Source organism: Metarhizium robertsii (assembly GCF_000187425.2).
Source record: "Metarhizium robertsii ARSEF 23 chromosome Unknown MAA_Scf_6, whole genome shotgun sequence".
Classification (NCBI taxonomy): Eukaryota; Fungi; Ascomycota; class Sordariomycetes; order Hypocreales; family Clavicipitaceae; genus Metarhizium; species Metarhizium robertsii.
The window spans coordinates 2,472,120-2,493,755 of NW_011942204.1; the positions used below are offsets into that span (position 1 = coordinate 2,472,120).

The following is a 21,636-nucleotide window of genomic DNA, read 5'->3' on the forward strand; positions in this document are numbered from 1 at the left end:
GAGGGTTTGGTGCGGACAGGGATGCGCAAAAGTTTTCCCAGATCTGATTGGCCCAGATTTTGTATGGCCCAAGGCAAAACGAGGCGCAACTGGATGAAGCTCCCAAAGAAGTGGGACCTAGCCATCTGCCCCTGGATTGTTTACTTCGCTGCAGAACTTCATTCAAACAACTCCGATTCATGTCCTTCATGACATAATGAGTACAGGGTCTGCTTCACGGGTTCAAGATAATTGGACTTCTGTTGTCTGTGCCCGCTGTGGCGAGGAGAAACCGACAGGCGACTTCATAAGCAAACGAAAATCTGCTGGTATGGCAGTGGTAACACCAAAAACTGCCTGGACTGTCGTAATTCCCGCAACTCTCATGTCAGCTCTGTCTCCCCACGCCGCAAGACAATCAGCGCCAACTGAGCGAAGCGTTCCAGATCCAGGGACGCAATCCAGACGTTGAAGGACCTCGCTGTCGGCCCTTCCTCAAGCGAGAGTCCTGCTCTCAAGAGAACAGAAGAAGATGCCGGTTTATCGCCTCCAAATGACAGATCGGGAACTCAGCCTACATCGTCGGAGAAAGTAACGGCAATGTCATACAGCGAGGATGTTATTTGAATCCTCGATTAGCCAGCCGCGTGTGGAGCTGGGGACGCCATTGCCGCCAACCCAACAAAGCCCAGGGCTCTTCCGGACACTGCCTCCCTCACCTCCCGTGCAGCGAACGACCCATCCGATCGTCTCACTCTCAGATCCAGCTACTATCCGACGCAGCACAAGTAGTGTGGGTCATGCTTTACTTGGCAACTAGATACCGCAAAGGGGGGAAGAACTTGCAAGATAACCCTTCCACGGCTGGGGCGGGGGTCAAGCTGGCCGCTGTCCAGCACGACCATCGTTGACGACGCCGTGCAGGGGAAACTGTCCCACTGACGCCCAAAATATGTCATTTTGGCGTCTGTCAAGGCTCGGAGGTTGCGGGAGAAGGTATCTATACTTGTGCTGTGGTTGGCAGTAGCTTCTTCAGGCTGACCATCGAACGTAGATGCGAGTCAAGATCAACTGCGGACGGGAAAGCTACATGATCAAGGGGTCGCCGGGTTCACCGACGCCTTACCGCGCCTTACCAGTATACCTCACGAAAGACCGGGAGAATGAATATAACCACTAGCACCTTGACCGCCTCAGCCGATCAGTCATCTAGGTCATCGCTACGAACGTCGGCCCCGGCGCGGCTACTGCCCAGGACGACAAGGCGGGCAACCTTGCGAAACAGGTCCCCGTATGCATTGGTGCCCGTCTGTGCTGACGTGCAACCTCTGGCAACACACCTGGGGCTGACCCCATCCGAGACCAACCGTATGTAATCATGATGGAGTTTGACAAATATACCGGACCAGCATTCCTGACCACCGCCGACGGTAGGAAGATCGTCCCGATTCCGCCAGTAGACAGGGGCTTCCTCGTTGGAGCCACACTCTATACCCTCAGTTTCCCATGATCATATGCTATGCCATTACAGTTCATAAGTTCAGAGCATCACCGAAGACAAGATCGTAACAGATCTGTCTTGCCTTGACTTTCAGACAGGTTTGAGCTATGTGGCCGTCTCGCTTGTGAAAACGCTGCAGGGCTTGATGCTTGATTCGACCGCAATCATCTGACATACACATCCCCTCGGGAGGGTATCAAGATGAAAATGAGGGATCAAAGGCTTAGGAGTTAGCAGGTTCTCACTCAGAACCCGTATAAGAAAGGCCACGGGCCTACGTAACTCCACTTGATCGAGGTGTAAATGGCGCAGTGAATGTATGCTTATAGATACTTCGTTCTTCATTTTTCGGTGACTGCCTTACCGTACCGCAGATTTGCAGCCTTCGGCTGATTGTACGCCTTGCACCACTGCTCAAAAGTGCAAGGTGTGACGCAGTATTTTAAATAGGGTCCTTGTTTTTTCATACTTTCAGCAGAACATTAGTAATTTATATGGGCATTTGGATAGTCTAGTTTGCATGTAATTCTGAATGTTATCTTAATTTCTTCTTGCCTTAATTAACGAGACTGAATACCGGAGAGTACTAACTTGTGGTCATCTAGGGTGTAGCGAGAGGCGCGACGGCCATGAAAGTAAGCTGCTGAATTATGTGCATCCTGTTGGCCCGGATTAACAATGCCGATGTACAGCATCGGTTCGATATTGCACCAATTACTTCGACATGAGGCGATGCGTACAGCACCAAGTGGCGAACCGTGGTGCTCTCTCATCGAAGAGCATTTGCTAAGCCAAATGGGACAGGCGCATTTTCCGTTGCAGTGACATTTATTCATGGCATTTCGCTGAGATGGAAGATTGGTCAATACATTTGATGCCATATGTTGATATTAATACAAAACTTAGGCCACGGTAGGCCACGGTAGGCCACGGTAAGTAGATGACGGCCTGATGTATGCAATTGTCGTAGGGAGCGTCCACGTGGAGCATACCTAACCAGTTAGGTCTGGCCACCCAGATAGCTGGGATCAGCATTGAGTCCGCGGTAAGAGATGTGTGAGTGGTGGCAATTTATGGTCCCCCCCAGCGTCATTATGATGCGTGCTCGGTTTGTAATGGGCTGCCCATTCAGTGATGGAGCGGTAAGACTGCTGCGCTTCACGTCCGAAATAAAATGCACTCAGACTGCATCATAAAGTAGAGCTGTATCATAACTATTGCAGCTCAGGGCATAGGATTTGAGCGAGCAATGGGTTCATAACATAAGAATCACAATACATCTGTCGGATAAGGCTGCCTCTGTTGATTGAACAAGCAGACTTGACGTAATTGCTAGATGTCATAAAATCATCGATATCAGTAGTTGAGAGGCTGGCCAGCCACCCTGATGAAATCAGGTGGCTGGGAAGTCCTCTAAACTAAAGATAAAAGACATGAACCCTTCTGAAGGATAGGAACAAAAAAAAACGACAATCAATTCTTTTTCAATAAAAAACAAGCTAAGTTAACAATGAGTCTCATAACGTGACAACATCAAGGCCATCAAGCGATGACGTGAGACCTTACTTGCCCACCGATTACCTTAATCTCAAAAAATGACCCGGTATCTGTGAAACGTCACAGGTACAAGTGAGAATTTGCGTTAGAGTAGCGCTTCATTTTGTCAAAAGGGGGGATCAATGAGCTGGTGCTAGGATGCCTACGCGCAATACCTTGGTGAGACGCACCACAAAAAACAGATTGTGGGCAGAGGTCGACAATTGATAATTGTTTCTAACATCGGCCCTTTGTCTACCGGCCCTCGTCCACGTCAACGACTTTCACTGGGCACTTCCGTGTCGGGGTGGTAGACACGGTAATGCCTAGTCAAGGCATCTGCTCGACTGAAAATCTTTCTTCCATGCAGAGATTGCAACGCAATTTTTGTTTATGCGAGTTATGAATGGTGTCTTCATGTCGTGTTAGGTCGTAAGGCCTGGAGAACGCGGTATTGCAAGGCTTGCCGGTGCCGGGGTTGATTCGACCGCATCGGTGTGGCCCGGCTTGTGTATGGAGAAAGGTGGACGCCATGCTGAGGTTATGAGCACGTGGTGATCCCAAATCTCGTGTCTGCCTATGGGCTTCTCGCTTATGCTTCTTAAGCAAAATCGGCGTCTGGAATATGAGCGAACATCCGTGAAATGTGCAGGTATATGTGCTGCTGTCAGAGCCAGTACTTGCCAGTTTATTACGACTAGGCGGCATGTTCCCTCCAGGTGCGACAGAACCTGTCCTAGATGAACTAGGTCTAGACGGAGAGTCGTGGCTGGCACCTGAACACCCAATGTCGTCTGAGATAGTATGTCGCTAAACTGGTCTTTTGGGCGAACTTCGACGCTGATGGACCCAAGGTGAGCATCCTCAGAATTCAATGTGGGTATTGTCTTGGTGAATTGGTCTACTTCGAATTTCGAAGAGTCCTGGGCAAACAGTGGGAACACCCCATCAGCTTCTGACTCAACATATTCCCAGACAGCGCCTCTTGGCGAAATAGATTTAGGAGTTGCTGGCTCCACCGCGTTTTCCAGACGAGATAGAAGTGGACGATGATCATCCGGCTCTCTCACCGGCCAAGGAACATCGAATTGATGCGATGCGTCCAAATCATAGACTGGTTGCGTCGTGAATGGTGACCCTGTCCAAGATGGTGTCGGAGCCCGAGAACACATGGATATTGGAGAGTGCGCGGCCATCTGGTACTGGATATTCGCGACATGGTTACATTGGCTGAATGCATTACTGCCGGATGAGATGATAGAATGTGGTTGCGAGGATGACGGGGTGGTGACCAAGTTTGGGTGCCATTCATCACCATAAATATCCGTCACAGTTTGGTCTGATTTGGGAGCGTGACCGTAATTTAGAAGGTCCGTGTTCATGTCGAGGGCGGTGAAAGACGAGCACGATGGAAAGTAAGCCCTACCTCCGAAGCCGTCAAAGGTCCCTTATCCAGTAGAGGGGTTTTCTCTATTCCTGGAAACGTGGCATGTCATGCCACCTCGGTCGTTGTGCCGTTCATATGATATGCTGTGTACAACGAAGAAGCTTATAGAGAGTGGGAGAGTTGGCGAGTGACAATAGGAGCCTACCTGGAGCAAGGTCTGGGGATGTGGGGCGGATGTGTATTGAGTATGAGTCGATGCAAGATCGGCTCAGTCGAGGTAAGGTGAGAGGCCCGTGGCCTAGCCAATGTGAGAAAGCCACAAAAGTCAAGGGCATGACCATCTACCTAATTTTCACGCAAATCCGTGATCCACAGTAATTCTGTGGGTCATTGAGCGCTGTGGTTCCTTCGCTCGTATGGGCTGACCTCGTGAATCTGACCAGTCATCCTGCGGGCGGTGATGCAAATATTGTAACTACACTAATCATGTGAAAACGTCTCCTCGTTTCATTCCCTCAGCATCACGTCTTCATATCTGTGAGTGTAATAATCTCGAGTAATCAATCTAACTTTTCGGCCAGCTGAGCGACAGACATCGCATCAATAAGGTGGCTTAGATGGACGACTCTCCCAAAGACCAAGGAGATCCCCGCGCTCAGGAACAGCAACGCATCGAGCGCCGGTACGGAGTGCTACCTGGCAAAGCGCATCGACTTCACCAACAGTTACAGGTTAGGCATGCCCGCCATCACTGCCTGACTATAAAACTAACGTGTTGCTTGTGTTGGATACAGGGAAGAACGTACTTCGATTCCGGTGACTTTGCTCTTTCCACAGCGCACAAAGCATCAAACATCGGCATGGTTCAGACAGGGATGGAACATCCACTTCGAAGCAACATATCTCACCCATCATCAGCAGCGCCAGCATCTAGCAACGTCAACAGCAATAGTGACAAACAAAACCGAGGTACTGAGCCATCTACGGTGGTATCAACACCGAGCCATCTTCACCAACAAATGATGTCCAAGAAAGCGGCTGGCGAAGAAGGTAAGAAATGAGAAGGGGGTTGAAAATTAGTGGGCGCATGCAGCTGTCGGATAAGTATGCCTCTGTTAACAGAACAAGCAAACTTGGTGCAACCGCTAGCTGTCATGTCGTCGGCTATTAGAGATGAGGACAGCCGGAAAAGGCAATTATGTGGTTCAGATGAAAGGAAGTTTTAACGATTTAAAACGACTGCAGAAAATGGTCTGCAAAAAAGGACAACGAACAATTCATCACGGATTTTACTGGTGTGTCAATAATATCTAGCTGACTATGACTCTCACAACGTGACAGCAGCATGGTCTGGCCGCTGTTCTAGTAATAAATAATGTATTTGCAAGTCAACTAAGAACGCCCTGTGTCAAACAATTAGGGTCACAAAAGATCGAGTATAACGGCGCCGTAGGCGCCAATTGTATTGAATGAGACTTATCTGAAGAACAAATGAAAGATGGAAATGAACGCGGTATTTGTGAAAGGCCTCTAGTGAGTTGATTCAACTAACTAGTCCCTATGCTGTTTACTATCAAGATGAAGAAGAAAAGAAAGTCTACATACTCCGTGGCACAATAATAGCGCCTTATATCTTCCCCATACACCTCCACAGAAGGTTCTAGAGTCAACCCGCCGCGGGAGTTAGTGATAGGCGGCACAGCCGCCGTTCAAGCGGCTTGGCCCGTTACAGTATTTATCTTGTGATCAGCTTCGCCGAATCGGCCAAGCTGTAAAAAGGAGACGTTTCTGATACCTGCAATACCACATCGCGGCATTGCAAAAAGCAACGACTTGCCCCATTTTGAGGTCCTGATATCTGACACCCTGCTTATAGTTGCATATCACAATGACGGTGGTTCGTTGTGTATTGCTGCAGTGTCAACAATTCAGGATAAAAGGACTTCAACGCCGAGATACAAGACGGAGGCACCTATTTCATACATGACTGCCTTTTGAGCGGAAGCCTGCCAAGACAGGCCAATGGACTCGAAGTATTCTACTGCGACGTACAGAACACTAGTGGCCACTTTCCACTGATCGACATTTTGGGGCTCATCGAGAGGCTGTGAGGCTGTACTACCCAGTGGGGCGGCATTGTCCCGTCCGCCTTCATCTGTACCCTGGACGTACCTTCAGCTGTCACGCATTCGTCCAAAGCCCCAGAAATGAAAAGAGGTGAAGGGTAACTACGGTGGGCGATAGGGGACACTGGGACAAAACCCCCAAAATCGGTGGATAAATGTCAAAACGGGTTAGCGGCCTGGACGTGTCGCCCCACAGTACATCAGCCCAAGTACCTCAGTTCAACTCTCTTCAATTTATGTCGCGTTACAGCAAATCCGATGGTCAACAGGCCCGCTGCCGACCAGCAGCGCTACCCCTGAACAAGCATCGCCAATGCTGTTGCCGGGCAGCTGCATCGCCACACAATTCCCGGCACAAGCCGCAGCTGGTCAGCGCCAACGCAGCGGCGAGACAGGGGATATGCGCCAACACCAACCAGGCTACTGCCCTCTCGCTTTTTCATGGCATGAAGGCCGTCAACATTACCTTTACCTCGCTGTACCGTCCGTTCAATGGCACGTCCGCGCCATCCAATCGATCAACATCGCGACTACATCACTCACCTTTACCTCAATGGCATCTCGCGGAGTAGGATTACATACAAGCTTCGAAAGCATCACCATGTCGCTGTCAATTGCCGTACTCTTTCTCGCCGGATCGCGAACTGGGGTCTGCCGCGGCAGCAAGCCCGTACCAAAGAAAGTCCAGAACTGATAGACGCTACCCACGACTTGATCTTTCGCATTGGGCTTACCGAGAAGCAGACGCTGAGCGTTCTGCAAAGACAAGGCTGGCCAATTACGAAACGAGGTCTAAAGCGCATCAGGCTTCACCCGGACCGCCGCTGGTTGCGCAGGCTTAATACCGAGGAAGAACGCCTTGCATTGCTGGAAAGGACGGAGCACCAAGCGCCGTCGAGAACGAGGGATGTTCCGTTAGACTTATGTGGGTGCCGGCCAAGGACAGGGAGTTTGCATTGAGATCCGTGGCCAAGGCAGCAGCGCAGAGAGCTACAAAGACATATGGCATCGTAGAGACACCGCCGTACCAAGCAAAGTCCACAACGCTTCGTCTGGAGCTCACCCGGCGACAACCGCGGGGACGGCTCCCGGATAGCGTTGGGAAGTATTCGAAATGTATCGATACGGCGCTACTGGGCAAACATACCCGTGCAGTATACGACGCACTGAAAAGAAAAGAATCGGATGTGCTGGCTCAGCTTCGGACTCAGTGGAGTCAGAATTGTGTGAGTGCAGCCAGGCCACGGAGACAATTGAGCATTTTCTCTTTCGTTGCAAGAGGTGGAAATTGCACAGAGACATCATGTTCCAACACTCGCGAACCAAGACTGGAAACTTGTCTTTCTTTTTGGGAGGAAAGGCTGCGTCGGATGACGAGAAGTGGAAGCCAGACATGCAAGTGTCGGATAATGCCTCTGTAGACTGAAGTCGCTGAGCTTGGAGTAATTGCTGGATGTCATAACGTCGGCTATCATGACTAAACTTAGCCGAAAGTTAAATTCGGACGAAAGGAAGTTTTTGGTATTAAAAAGAGAGCTGCAGACGCTCTCGGAACAACAAGAATAATGATTTTATCAAGAAGCTTAGTTAACATGAGTCTCATAACGTGACAGCTCCTGGGTTTGCGAAAGTGAGAATGTGGCAGGCTGAAAGAGTTGCATGACGAGGCCACTGAGATCATACAGTGCTGATTTACGTCCGCGCACCAGGAATTCGTGCCACCAATGACTTGGATTTTTCATGTTAGTTCTATGGATTAGCGTGGTCACCTAACGTAGATGTATAGTGAGTGCCACAGCATAGTGAGTGCCACACCTCAAAATCCCATACAAATGGCACTTTTCAACCCCCATGCAAAAACCACGAAACATAGATGAAAATAGATATTATTTGAAAATCGAGTTATTTATAAATAAGTTAGACCAACACCCGATTTTTAGGCCTTATGCACGTAGGATTATTTGGAGATTCTAGTATGCGAACAGTGCGAATTAGGATTTTGGCCACTTCTTCTTATGTAGTTAGGAAGTAATACATATAAAATCCGGTATTATATTTGAAATCATACAGGAAAAATTCTGGTAAAGTTTTTTTGCCTTTCATTAAAAAATGGCTGTTTTTGCATGGGGGTTGAAAAGTGCCATTTGTATGGGATTTTGAGGTGTGGCACTCACTATGCCATCTACGTTAGCCTCAAATGCTCCAAACGGTTTGTCAAGATGTTGTCGCAGCGGGCTCTTGTTCGTCCTAGGGGCCGATTTTCGTGGACTTCTTTTATCCACACCCAGCGTAGAGGCATCAGCCCACTTCCTTCTGTAGATCGAATTTTAGGTGCTCATCGACCCACCACTCCTCCGGTAGCCAGCCATCTATGCTGTCGACAACCATCTGGATCGTGACATGATTGACTTGCATCCCACATAAAAGGGTGCGTCTCAGCCTTTCCTTGCCGCTGCGCATCTGAAGCCAAATGCCATTGAACCCTTGCCGCTTGCATTGGTTGCAGTCCCAAGATGCGCTCTGGTTTGAGTACTCTCGTCCGCCACACTCTGCCCACCCTCCATGGCCGCTCCATGACAACATCTATATCCCGACTATCCCGAACCAGCAAGAAGAATCTACCTGTCAGAGACGGGGAGAGCTCTTCGCCTAAGGCCCCCGCTGCGAGGCCTAAGCCTACAGTCTATAACTCCAACATCACAGGTTCAGGGTCGGATCCTCGGAGTCAGCTCACGGCTGAGCAGAACAAGGAAGTGGACGAACATAACCGCCACTTTACGAAGAAGCATGCCCTGGAAGACAGGGCTAACGACAGGGGTGGCCCTCGTCATTAACGCCAGTGCTTTGAACAAGCCACCGATGTTCTGCTTGACTGTCACAATGATTACATAAACTATCTGAGGTCAGTCGGAGTCTGGGCTTGGAACCCGTTCCGCTGTCTGACCCTGAGCGACAACAGTGCATGGGGCTGCTTAAGCTATGGGTGTTATTGAGTACTTGCCAATGGATGAACGTTTAAGGCATCTTGAGGTATATCTAGCATGCCACGTGCTTACTGCACTGAAGAGAATTGATGACTTGTTTAAAAACATTCGCAACAAAAAGATGTGACGGTATAACGAATGATGCGATTACGTCTATGCATCTTCTCATCCTCTCAATCTCTGGACTTATTTGCGTTAGTCTTCCCCGCCCCTCTCCTGCTGCCTTGGGTGTCAGGTATCAAACGAACCCAGATTGTTAACAGGCGTCCCTAGCAGGTGCGCCAAGATTAGAGACAACATGCTACACTGCAGTAGGTAGCCGTATGCACTCGCAGTGCCAGGTTATCACCAAGCACAGCTCCAAACATCAAGCCAGACATTCAAATACATGCGATCCCGCCCAACTGCCTGCCCACCTGACTCCATAACATCACATGTCATGTGTCCTCAGTATTATGTACCATGTTAAGAAGTGCTGGAACACATGGGTGAAAAGGTATCTATCAGCTGCGACTTAACGACAATAGGCCTTTCTCGATGAGCTGTTACACTAGAGTCTCAAGTTAGGTCTCGTCTATCACTATGTCCCCACTTCAGAACACGCCGTTCCGCTCTGCGGATATGAGCATGGTGCAGCTATTCGTCTACAACGAAATCAGTCGGGAGGTTGTCACTGCCCTTGGCGAACTTGGATTGTGCCAGTTCCGCGATGTAAGCCTCCATGCCCTATCCCCTCCTGGAATTCTACTCATATGTCGTTGCATCTAGCTCAATGAGGACGTAAGTGCATTTCAGCGTACTTTCACCCAGGAGATTCGACGACTACAAAACGTCGAACGACAGCTGCGTATGTCATTGCAACCACACGGAAAGTATGCAGCCTAACAGGTCGCGGGATACTTCTTTGTGCAGATTGAAAAAGCCGGAATGATGGTACATAAGCTTGATCTTAATGATACGCATCTTGCGTCGCCATCTGCATCAGAAATTGATGAACTTGTTGAGCGAAGCCAAAAGCTTGAGCAGCAAGTCTCCTCACTCAGTGACAGCTATGAGGCACTCCAGGAGCTTGTGGTCAGCCTCACCGAATGGCGCTGGGTGCTGAGGGAGGCTGGCAGCTTCTTTGATCGCACCCCCAGCAACATGGAGGGGATTCGCACTTCCCTGCGTAACGATGGCGTGGCTTTACTCTCCGATGTTGGACGGCATAGCACTACGTCGGACGTCGAGAGATCATTTTCTGGCATGAGCACCGGCTTCGTCGCTGGGGTCATATCTAGGGATCGTATTGCTACATATGAGCGGATCCTTTGGCGGACTCTTCGCGGTAACCTGTACATGAGACAGTCAGAGATCCTGGAGCCGTTACCTAACCCCACGACCAACGAGATTGTTAAGAAGAAGGTCTTTCTCGTCTTCGCTCATGGGGAAGAGAATGTCGCCAAGGTCCGAAAGATATCTGTATTCATGGGAGCGGGCTTGTATGATGTTAATGAGGACTACAACTTGCGAGGTGACCAAATTCAAGAGGTGAATAATCGTTTCGACGACGTGCAGAGCGTCCTTCGCAATACTCGGGCCACTCTTGAAGCAGAGCTCCACCAAATCTCGCAGTCTCTGTCTGCCTGGATGGTGCTTATTACAAAAGAGAAGGCTATTTACACCACCCTTAACCTGTTCTCGTTCGATCCTGCCCGTCGGATCCTTATCGCAGAAGGTTGGTGCCCCACCAACGATTTCCCTCTCATCAGATCTACTCTCCGGGACGTTACCAACCAGTTCGGCATCTCCACACCGTCCCTGATCAAAGAGGTTCGAACCAACAAGAAACCCCCTACTTATATAAAGATCAACAAGTTACTGAAGGCTTCCAGGCCATTGTCGATGCGTATGGTACAGCCACCTATCAAGAAGTTAACCCAGCCGTGCATGTCATCGTTACCTTCCCTTTCCTCTTTGCTGTAATGTTTGGCGACTTCGGGCACGCTGTTACCATGCTCGCTGCGGCATTGACTATGATCTATTGGGAGAAACCACTGCAGAAGATCACATTCGACCTGTTCGCTATGGTCTTCTATGGCCGATATATTATGCTGGTCTTGGCCGCCTTCTCTTTATTCACTGGCCTTATTTACAATGACACCTTCTCCAAGTCCTTGACCCTCTTTGACAGCGCTTGGATGTTCAAGAAGCCGGAAGGCTGGCGAGACAAAATGGTTGTTTCTGCTACGTTGAACAGCGACGGCTATCGCCACCCGTTTGGCCTAGATTGGGCATGGCATGGGGCAGAAAATGAGCTTGTCTTCAATAACAGCTACAAAATGAAGATGAGTATAGTCCTCGGCTGGGCTCACATGACCTACTCGCTTTGCTACGCCTATATCAACGCGAGACATTTCAAGAAGCCTATTGATCTCTGGGGTAACTTCATTCCTGAAATGATTTTTTTCCAGGCTATCTTCGGTTACCTCGTCATGTGCATCATCTACAAGTGGTCCGTGGACTGGCTTGGCACTGGTGCGCAGCCTCCTGGACTTCTGAATATGCTGATCTATATGTTCTTGCAACCCGGGACACTTGATGAACGCTTGTACTCTGGGCAAGGGTATGTTCAAGTCACCCTGCTTTGCATAGCTTTTGCCCAGGTTCCGATCCTGCTCTTTCTCAAACCCTTTTATCTCCGCAGGCAGCACAATCGCGCCCGCGCTCAGGGCTACCGTGGCGACGGTGAAACCTCCGTTGTTAGCGGCCTGGACAGAGGCGATGAGAGCAGGGCTTTAATGGAAGGACAAGGTAATAGCTTTGATGAAGATGACGAGAGAGTCGCAGTAATTACCCAAAATATAGACGAAGATCCTTCCGAGTTCGAATTTGGCGAGGTCATGATTCACCAAGTTATCCACACTATTGGTAATCTGCCACTTTATTTGGAACCTAGGGAGACGCTGAGTCCTGACCTTTACCCGTAGAGTTTTGCTTGAACAGCGTTTCCCATACTGCTTCGTACCTACGTCTCTGGGCCCTATCGCTAGCCCATCAGCAACTGAGTGTGGTGCTTTGGAACATGACTCTGGGTCGGGGTATGAGGATAGGAGGTGTTGTGGGCGTTGTTATGATTGTCGTATGTTTTTATGTGTGGTTCTTCCTCAGTAAGCTTAGCTTTCCATCTCGCCGTACAATATGGACGTTGACAAATTTCATAGCAATTGTTATTTTGGTGTGCACGGAGGGTACCAGTGCCATGCTGCACTCGCTTAGATTGGCCTGGGTTGAGTCTTTCTCCAAGTTCGCAGAGTTCGCGGGTTGGCCTTTTGTACCATTCTCATTTAAAACTTTGTTGGAGCAGTCGGAAGAGTTGAAATTCTACTTGGCATGACAGTGCTTCCCATAATCCTTCCCATATCCCTTGCCATGGTACCATGTCCGTTGTCGCCATTATCTGGCACCGTGAAGGGAGCTGGGCAGTGATGTGCTATATATGCAATAACGACGGAAGTCGTGGATATTGCCTTCAGAGGACGTGTAGTTCTGTGTGCAGCTCGCAGGTTTCCCGCTATAAGCCAGCTTGGTTGTAATGGGAGCGGGTGGCCCGCTAAATTCCAGGCGTCACAAGAGTCGTCAGCCAAGAGCTACATTATCATCCCAGCAATGCAATCGGCTGCAACACCTTAACTTTCATGATGGCCCACGGTAAGAAGCATGGTTTGAAGGACTGAAGTACCGTCACAGAGAGGAGGGAGGGTGAGTGGTAGCCATGGGTCAGGGACAGGGAGCCGGCAGAACACCTCGTCGGCGTAATGCTTCACAACCCAAGCATTCCCTAGAAATATGATGATTAAATTGATTTAGGCGGTCAATGTTCTGATAGCCTCGTGCGTTCCGCAGTGTGTCGTCGTACGTGTCACCGTGTATGTCGCTGTGTATGCTGCCGGGATCAATTTGAGCGATGCCGCTAGTTTGCAACTTTGCGGCCGCGCTGCGCAACATTCCTTCCAGAAATTGATGGGGAACAGGGTGGGGTAACTAGGTGAGTCAAAAGTGTGACATATCTTTGCAAATAGAGATTCACATCTGTGCAAATAGCAATACTCTAATTGTATTACAGCTTGGAGCCTTTCTCCAGTGTTTTAGAATCCTATCTACGGCAGCTGAAGCGGTGCCGGCTGTCAGTGAATGAGTTTTAAGGGCCCGAGCAACTGGCCAAGCCTTGCCTTGAATCTTGGAACACAAGGGGAACCCATGATCCCACAGCGCCACCTTTGTCCCTGCCCGCCATTCCACGCTTTGCCTATCCACGAGTCCCTTAATGAGCCTTCATTGAACTCATCGAGTCGTTTGTAGCACCTTGTCGACCAGGCATCTGCACGAGGGTCCAAGTTAGATAGGTGCTCTGAATGTGCATTGCACTTTAGCTGGCTAACTTGCCTCCACTGTCTGGATGGTGCCTTCCATCAATATCTTCTTGATTGCCTCGTCGAAGTCCTCGGTTCCGAACTCAGATGCAAGAATGCCTTTGGAGGCGGTATCGTACGGGCCCTGTGCACCTTGCCTGTACAATACTTGTTAGCATACGGCGCCTCGATCGTGGGGTATTGTACGCCGATGACTATGTGGTACCGCCATAGTAGCGCCACCAGCCAACAACACATTTTCCCATGAAACATGGTTATACAGAGTACTCTCAGTTCTCAGTCGAGATGTTGCTGGTTCGGGGAGATTACTCCAATGGGGAAGGCATGCAGAAATTGGCTTACTTGTGAGTCTGGAAGACCACAAGCGGGGAGACGAAATGAACCAGAGGGATGCTGTTGTGGTTCATCCACTTCTTGTAGGTTCCAACATCGTCAACGAATATGATGTAGTCGTCGAGCTTGCCCTTATAGTGGACCTTGGACTGTGATCCTTCTCCTCGAGTCATTTTGGTAGATTAGTGCAGCAACAGTGAGGATCTGAATGGTGGGGGATATCATGTAACATCGACGTCACTTAAAACGTCTCCATGGGCATCTTTTGTTTATATGGCATTGGAATATTCATGATGCCATGGATATGTCATATCAATTCAATTATATTGGATACAAGTATACTGTAGGCTGTGCTCTTGTGACCAATAGCGATCTTGAGAATACTGGGAAGAGTGAGCAGGAGACCAGTCCGATACTCAAATTATCACACCAGTACTGTACCTGTGCCCTAATGTTAGGTTGCAAGTTGATGATGATTGGGTTGAGCCAGCCTTGGCGAAATGCAGTCATACACCGCGACTGAAATCCGACGACCACAGCTAGTCGTGGCTGCCCATACCAAGAAGTCGCCCCGAGACCAACTCCTCACCGATGGCCATGGTGATCCTGATTGGTTTTTACTGTCGGAGGCGGCTCCGAAGCCTCTGCCAAATGAGCAGACAACGAGGCTTGGAACGACATGGCCCAAACTCCCGAGGTAGGTTAGCATGTGAGGTGCTGATTGGATCAGGCTACTCGGAGTGCATCCGAAGTCCGCAACAAATGAATGTCAAGCATTCGATACCATGTGTGTCGCACTTTCACGTGCTGAAAAATTGATGATAAAAAGTTATGTTCTTGATTAAACTTGTACGGTGCGGGGTCCCATCCCGCAGATGTCTTAAGTACACAGGTGCATTACTAACATCATTTACGGCAGCCTATGGAGGTCACTTGTTGCAAAACTCAGAAAGGCACAATCCAAGGTGGAGACGACAGAAAACTAGCCCCACAGTACATTGGGCGATGTACCTCAGCTTGCACTTTTATGGAATTTCGGTGCCAACAGCACTTCCAATGACAGCTGCGAGGCACCAACGGCCATACAAGAGATATACGAAACTGTTAAGACCTTTGACCCTTCAGTAATCATCTCCTCCTCCCCCCCTTTTGGCCCCGGATATAGTCAGCCGCTGATAATTAACTCACTTAAGGCATCGTAGCCAGTTCGCTTGATTCACTCTCAGTGCCAAGCAGCGCCTCTGCAATTGTCTACAGCTCCAGAGGCTTTCGCTCTTCATAAGTCTTCTCGTGCCTCTTCCTCTCACTATGGAAAGCCAAGCCAGACTGGGTTTTTTTTAGACGCATGGATGCCGCACCAAGGGTCATCATGGGTTGCGATCAGCATGTCCCATCTGGCAATTCAGCCGTCAAACAACGCGACAGCAACAGGGACCTGAAATTGCAGTCCACAGCAGCCCAGTACGCTTCCCCCATAGCAATAGATCAGTGGCAATTTCTTGCGTAATCCCAGCAAGCTGCACCGGTATCTAAACCATGCGCATTAGCTTTTGTCCCGCAAGAAGCAACCCATTTACTATTATGGGAGGCGCACCACTGGCTGGGGGGCGCTCCACTGCCGCGGTAGTCCGCAGCAGGCCCAACACTGGACCACTGCGAAGTTTCCCTCTAGCACCTGCCAAATGCTGCTGTTTCAGAATTTGGACATATGCAGGACGTCGCTGTCTTCAAATAACGAGCACATGAAATCTCAATTAAGGATTACACACAATATCCACTGGATCTAAACTTCTTCTAGAATAATCTTAACATAGGACTGGAAATAAGTTGTGCGAGATTCTGTGCCCATGTTATCACCCACGATACCGAGTACTGTGCAACGATACTCCAGTAGGTTGAGATCGCTTTATCCATTCACAAGTCATCCAATGGACACACTCAAAATATCGTGCGGACCCTTAGTACAGCAGCCACAGGGCCAACCCGAACCTGTCCGTCCTAGTGGTGCTCAATTTTGCAGGCCATGAAGCTGGACCTAGATGAATTTTTCCACATTGAGAATGACAAGAGTAGAGAGCCAAAGAACTCCACAAGGTAAGGCTTTCGAATGTCTCATCGGCGTCGGCAACCGCCAAGGTCAGCACAGTCTCTTGCGCAAAGTACGGTTCTCCTCGGTGCAGAAAGCATGGCGGGTGCCTCGAGAAGACAATGCAGGACACTGAAGGGAATACGGATGAAGTGAGAACTACAGCATTAATTAGCCCCTCCGTTGCTCGCCACCACCCCCGACACTTGAATGCTACCCCGCCAAACCCACCAGAACCAGGTGAGGTGAGGTACCAGTTGGCTAGCTCTGACGTAACCGCATCCTCCATGCCGGCGACGACTGCATCAAGACGCCACGCCCTCGCATCCAGCTACTGCTCCTCCATTGACGATGCTGAGCAGCGCGTCTGCCTTCTTTCTCGCGTACACCACCAGGACTCGTTCGTTCGCCTCCTCTATTCTCAACCGGACTATCATCCGATTCACGATGTCTCACACTAACCTACATAACCTATAGTCGGCATCACCGTCGGCGCAGCATGTCGACCAACTTCCGTGACCGGGCCATCGCCGAGGTCCAGAAAGCTATTACCGCCGACTATGCCAAAGAATACCAGAGCGCCTTCGATCTCTACATGTCCGGCATGGAGATGTGGATTAAAACCCTCAAGTGGGAGAAAAGCAGGGCACTCAAGACAATCATGCAAGAGAAGATGGCAATGTATCTCGGTCGCGCCGAAAATATCAAACAGTTTCTACAATCCGAGGCCGATAACAACGCCAACCGAGGCAAATCGCGTATGGGAGCAAATGGCGCGGCCACTGGCACAAGCAAGGCAGAACTTCAAGATGACGAAAGCAAGAAACTCAGAAATGCCTTGTCGGGTGCCATCTTGCATGAGAGGCCAAACGTTCGGTGGGAAGACATCGCAGGCTTGGAAAGCGCAAAGGAAACTCTCAAGGAAGCCGTTATATTGCCCATAAAATTCCCCAACTTGTTCCAGGGGAAACGCCAGGCGTGGAAGGGTATTCTGCTCTACGGTCCCCCTGGTACCGGCAAAAGCTATCTCGCCAAGGCTGTGGCAACGGAGGCCAACAGTACATTCTTCAGTGTCAGCAGCTCAGACTTGGTGAGCAAATGGATGGGTGAAAGTGAAAGGTGGGACATTCTTCACATATCCGCGGTGGTACTTTTGCCATACTAACAGTCAGTTTTGTGCAGACTCGTCAAGGCTCTTTTCTCCGTGGCAAGAGAAAACAAGCCGTCGGTAATATTTATAGACGAAATTGACGCCCTCTGCGGTCCCCGTGGCGAAGGTGAATCTGAAGCTTCAAGACGTATCAAGACCGAGATTCTTGTCCAGATGGATGGTGTGGGCAATGACAGCAAAGGCATTCTCGTTCTCGGCGCTACTAACATTCCTTGGCAACTTGATGCAGCCATCCGTCGACGATTCCAAAGACGTGTCCACATTGGTCTTCCAGACCTCAACGGCCGAGCGAGAATGTTCAAACTGGCTGTTGGTGACACTGATACTGCCTTGCAGGCTAGTGATTACACCGTCCTTGCCAACAAATCGGATGGATTTTCTGGAAGTGATATTACCAACGTGGTCCAGCATGCTCTGATGCGTCCTGTCCGCAAGATCCTGCGGGCAACTCACTTCAAGGTTGTATGTTTTGGCCCGAATCATGATGTATCCTCTAGAACATGCTAACAACTATTAGGTTATGAAAGACGGGAAGCAAATGTTGACGCCGTGCTCACCAAGTGACCCAGAAAAGATTGAGATGACTTACAACGGTGTCAATTCAGATGAAATATTGGCGCCTGATGTCGCACTGAAGGACTTCGAGATGGCACTAGAAGATTCACATCCTGCGGTGTCTAAAGAGGATGTTGCGAAGCAAATCAATTGGACCAACCAGTTCGGAAGCGAAGGTGCCTGATTTTGGTTGGGCAGTTTGAGGATGCCGTTCTTCCTCACGGGCTTTACTCGGTGGTTCTCATGGCCAGCGGGAGCGGGTCCGTGGCCAATTTCAAATCTTGACTGCTCAGTGCATGACTGTGGGTGAGAGGTTGTCTAACTTCTCGCAGCGCGGGTTGCGCGTATAGAGCCGGGCCGAGTGCTAACCTTGGCATCCAGAGTTATGTTGTGTAGGCGTGGCTTTTTCTTGTCGCTGAGCGCGAATAGGCGCTCGTTCCAAAGAGGTGGAAAGAAGGAACTGTCTCCAAAAAGGAAGCGACCTATGACTCTCTGTTGATGGCAGTGTTATGGCCGTATCTCGATTGGCGTACTCTAATAGGCTTGTGGCTGGTTTGCGACGTGACTTCGTCATTGATGACCATGCCGATGTCAACCATGTCTCTGAAAATGTTCCCGCAATCTGTCAAGTCAGTTCGCAAGCACATAGCTGTGCAAGAGGCTTGACTGGAGTCCATGTCAACAAGCAGCTGCCCCTGTGCCCTCGTATTGTCTATGTGGATCTAAAAACGGAAGGAAAGAGGGCTCCAGACGAACCTTGAGCTCGCGGCCATGTAGTTGCCACGTGGCAACTTAGTCGAGGTTAACTGATTACACAGAACAGACTGGTTCGGCGCCGAAGCTCTGGCCCTGCGCCCGCTTGTTGAACCAAACCGCAGTCAACTTCTTACACCCTGCATGACAATCGGAAGTATTTACGTTTTATTTTTTCATGGCTGAAACGCGGCCTGTGGAGACACAAGGCGTAGTAGCCAACGCCTCGCCATCTCAGCGCTTTCACTGGTCCTATCCAGCCCTCGGTCTGTCGACAACCAGACGAATTACACTCAGGATCAGTGTATCGCATTGAGCCCCAAATATCGAAAGCGGCGCCAAGTTTCCACTGATGTGAGTCGTGCCGACTGTCCATTCGCCATGGCTATTTTCGCCGCGCAGGGTTCGGACCACGCTGCCAAGAAGAAGTCTAAGTACAACGGGTTCCCAAGTTAAAGAAGGGCTCAGGTCAGCTCTCAGTCCAATCCTCACCTTCCGCCCGAAGGGACAAATTCAAGATGAGCCAGTCTATAGGTCTATCCCACAGTACAGAGCCGAGACAGTGGTGGAAAATGACGAGGTACAACAGTTTTGTCTGCGCACACAGTAAGAAACTCGCCGCCACAAATGACGCGGAGACCCCCAGTAGCGGGCTAGTGTTGCCTTATTAATCGTCTTCTCAAACGGCTTAGATCGGACAGATTGCTTTAACAGTCCCAGATGTCAAGATCAGGCAGCCGCTGGCATTCACCAAGGCTAAGGGATTTTCGGGTGATGCGCCGGATTTTAACCGGCCTACGCGTTGGACTTCAATGCAGAGCAACACAACACACACCAATTGAAATCCCTTAAAACTGGAGAAATGATAAGAGTATAACTGTGAGATATATATAAATCTATGTCATAATCTTCAAGCCATCGTGGCCGCTTACTATTCCGCTGCGGCCGCCCCGAGTCCCGATATGACACTACCATCTCTCGAGCACTCTCAACAACCAGAGAAGGTCTTTTTGAACCAACTATTCCTGCTGAAGTCATCTTCAACTTCTTCTATGACGTTGTCTTGCAGTGACTTGGTGATATCGAGGGTGCCGGCATCTCCACAGTTGACGGAAGAGCGACGATGATTTCGTCCTGAGTCCTCTCATTCTCTTCGATAGCATCAAATCTTCCTGCAGCTTTGGCTGCTTCTGTTTGGATATTCTCCGATTGGATTCTCTAAGAGCTCGGCTTCTGTACTTGAGGTTGTTACGGTGGTCTGCTTCGATGCCTTCCATGCAATCTGTCCGCCGTATAGCCTTGGTATGTAGCCTTGTGAACTCTTTCGACCTTCTGTGTTGTCAGCTAATGATGCGTCACTCGAGCAAATGAAAGTTTCAATTGGTTTGTCGTTACGTTCATCAATCTTACCAAGTCGTATTGCATATGACTCTGTGTAATAGAGATATTGAATCACTCCATCCGCTGCTACATGGTGTATATCGCTTGGATTGAGGCAGTGCCGTGCAAGTAGGCTGACTGCGAATGAAATATCTGGACTTGTTGATATGACTGCGAACAAAATGGATCCAACATTTTGGGGTATAGCTCAATTGACTTCTTTGCCGCTTGTGTCTCTGATTTCAGCTGCTCTTCTAGGCCCATAGCTGTGACTGGCACTTGATATCTAGCTGAATGGAAAACTTGTGTTGTATTTTGTCAATATAAGCATCTTGTGTTGACCAGATTCTTCTGTTCTGCCTATCTCTCAAGATGTGAATTCCACGAAACCACTTTGGTTCGCCCAGCTGCGTCATTTGGTATCGACTTTCAAGCCTTCTATAGCTTCATCGACTATTTCTTGAACGGCTTTTCTGTATGCCCAGATAATGTCATCAACAAAAAAGAATACGTGACAGGACCTTTAGTCATAATGCATGGCTTCTGCGGAACTGGTTGAAAGCCTAACTCTTGGAGGCTCTTTGCCAACTCCTTTTGCCACAACAGTGGTGACCTTCGCAAGCCTTAGAGTGCCTTCTTCAACCGTAGCACTCTGCCGTATTTTCGTAACCTGGTAGCATTTGCATATAGACAACTGCGTCTAGTTCGCAGTTGACAAATGCATTGACAGCATCCATCTGTCTAAAACTACTTATACTAAATAATACCATAGTATACCTAAAATTTAAATATAACTATTAAGCCTATTAGGCAATAGACTTATCTTCTAGATTTAACTTAATTTCTATTTCTATACGAAATTTGTCTTGTATAAGATAATAGCAGCAGTTACTTTGATATAGTACCTCTTAGCCCATAGATACTTCTCATTTAATACGAGGCAATTAGCACCTCTCACATAGATGCTCTCAATGTATTGCGATTCCACAATTGTCTGACACTACGTCTAAGCGATATTCACGTCGAGGACAGTGATCTACCATATCGAGGTACAGGTGAAGAATATGTGACGGTACAAGGGCACGAACAAGGTCGAGTGCGGCTTGGATAAAGCGATTGTTCACAAGGAGAGTAAGAGATTCCGAAGGAAGCGCTGACTCGAGCTGCCTAAGTTCTAAAGTGGGGCTGTTCCCTTACGATCGTCATCTATCCTATCAACATCAGTGAATACAGACCTCTGGCAATATAATACATATTCCCCTGTGTAAATCACACCAAATAACATCACTAAACGTGACAGCTCATCATTGACTAAGAAAATGGCGGGTCAACACTGGTAATATAAGGGAGGATTCAAGTAATCTTTAGGTGCCTTTCCAATGCTGTTCATAACGATATTGGCCTCCTGCTCTACAGCTTCACGGGGATATTTT

At 49.2% G+C, this 21,636-nt stretch overlaps 5 protein-coding genes across 5 annotated transcripts; 4 read left to right on the top strand and 1 right to left on the bottom strand.

Annotated features, from left to right (window-relative positions):
- Nucleotides 1–5,020: 5,020 nt before the first annotated feature.
- Nucleotides 5,021–5,629, top strand: MAA_06111 (uncharacterized protein; the record flags this gene model as incomplete). Its single annotated transcript, XM_007824109.1, has 3 exons — nt 5,021–5,134; nt 5,198–5,453; nt 5,526–5,629. The coding sequence occupies 3 exons, from the start codon at nt 5,021–5,023 to the stop codon at nt 5,627–5,629; spliced, it is 474 nt and encodes a 157-aa protein (XP_007822300.1).
- Nucleotides 5,630–9,042: 3,413 nt separating this feature from the next.
- MAA_11368 (uncharacterized protein) lies at nt 9,043–9,363 on the top strand (the record flags this gene model as incomplete). The annotated part of the gene is made up of 1 exon (XM_011413356.1): nt 9,043–9,363. The coding sequence occupies one exon, from the start codon at nt 9,043–9,045 to the stop codon at nt 9,361–9,363; it is 321 nt and encodes a 106-aa protein (XP_011411658.1).
- A 732-nt stretch (nt 9,364–10,095) lies between these two features.
- Nucleotides 10,096–12,482, top strand: MAA_11369 (URE2 protein; the record flags this gene model as incomplete). Its single annotated transcript, XM_011413357.1, has 4 exons — nt 10,096–10,224; nt 10,282–10,344; nt 10,402–11,325; nt 11,388–12,482. 4 exons carry the CDS (start codon nt 10,096–10,098, stop codon nt 12,480–12,482), a joined length of 2,211 nt encoding a protein of 736 aa, XP_011411659.1.
- A 1,447-nt stretch (nt 12,483–13,929) lies between these two features.
- On the bottom strand, nt 13,930–14,431 carry MAA_06110 (RNA-binding protein; the record flags this gene model as incomplete). Its single annotated transcript, XM_007824108.1, has 2 exons — nt 13,930–14,062; nt 14,268–14,431. The coding sequence occupies 2 exons, from the start codon at nt 14,429–14,431 to the stop codon at nt 13,930–13,932; spliced, it is 297 nt and encodes a 98-aa protein (XP_007822299.1).
- A 2,200-nt stretch (nt 14,432–16,631) lies between these two features.
- On the top strand, nt 16,632–18,254 carry MAA_06109 (vacuolar protein sorting-associated protein VPS4; the record flags this gene model as incomplete). The annotated part of the gene is made up of 4 exons (XM_007824107.1): nt 16,632–16,744; nt 16,822–17,434; nt 17,513–17,977; nt 18,033–18,254. The coding sequence occupies 4 exons, from the start codon at nt 16,632–16,634 to the stop codon at nt 18,252–18,254; spliced, it is 1,413 nt and encodes a 470-aa protein (XP_007822298.1).
- Nucleotides 18,255–21,636: the final 3,382 nt, after the last annotated feature.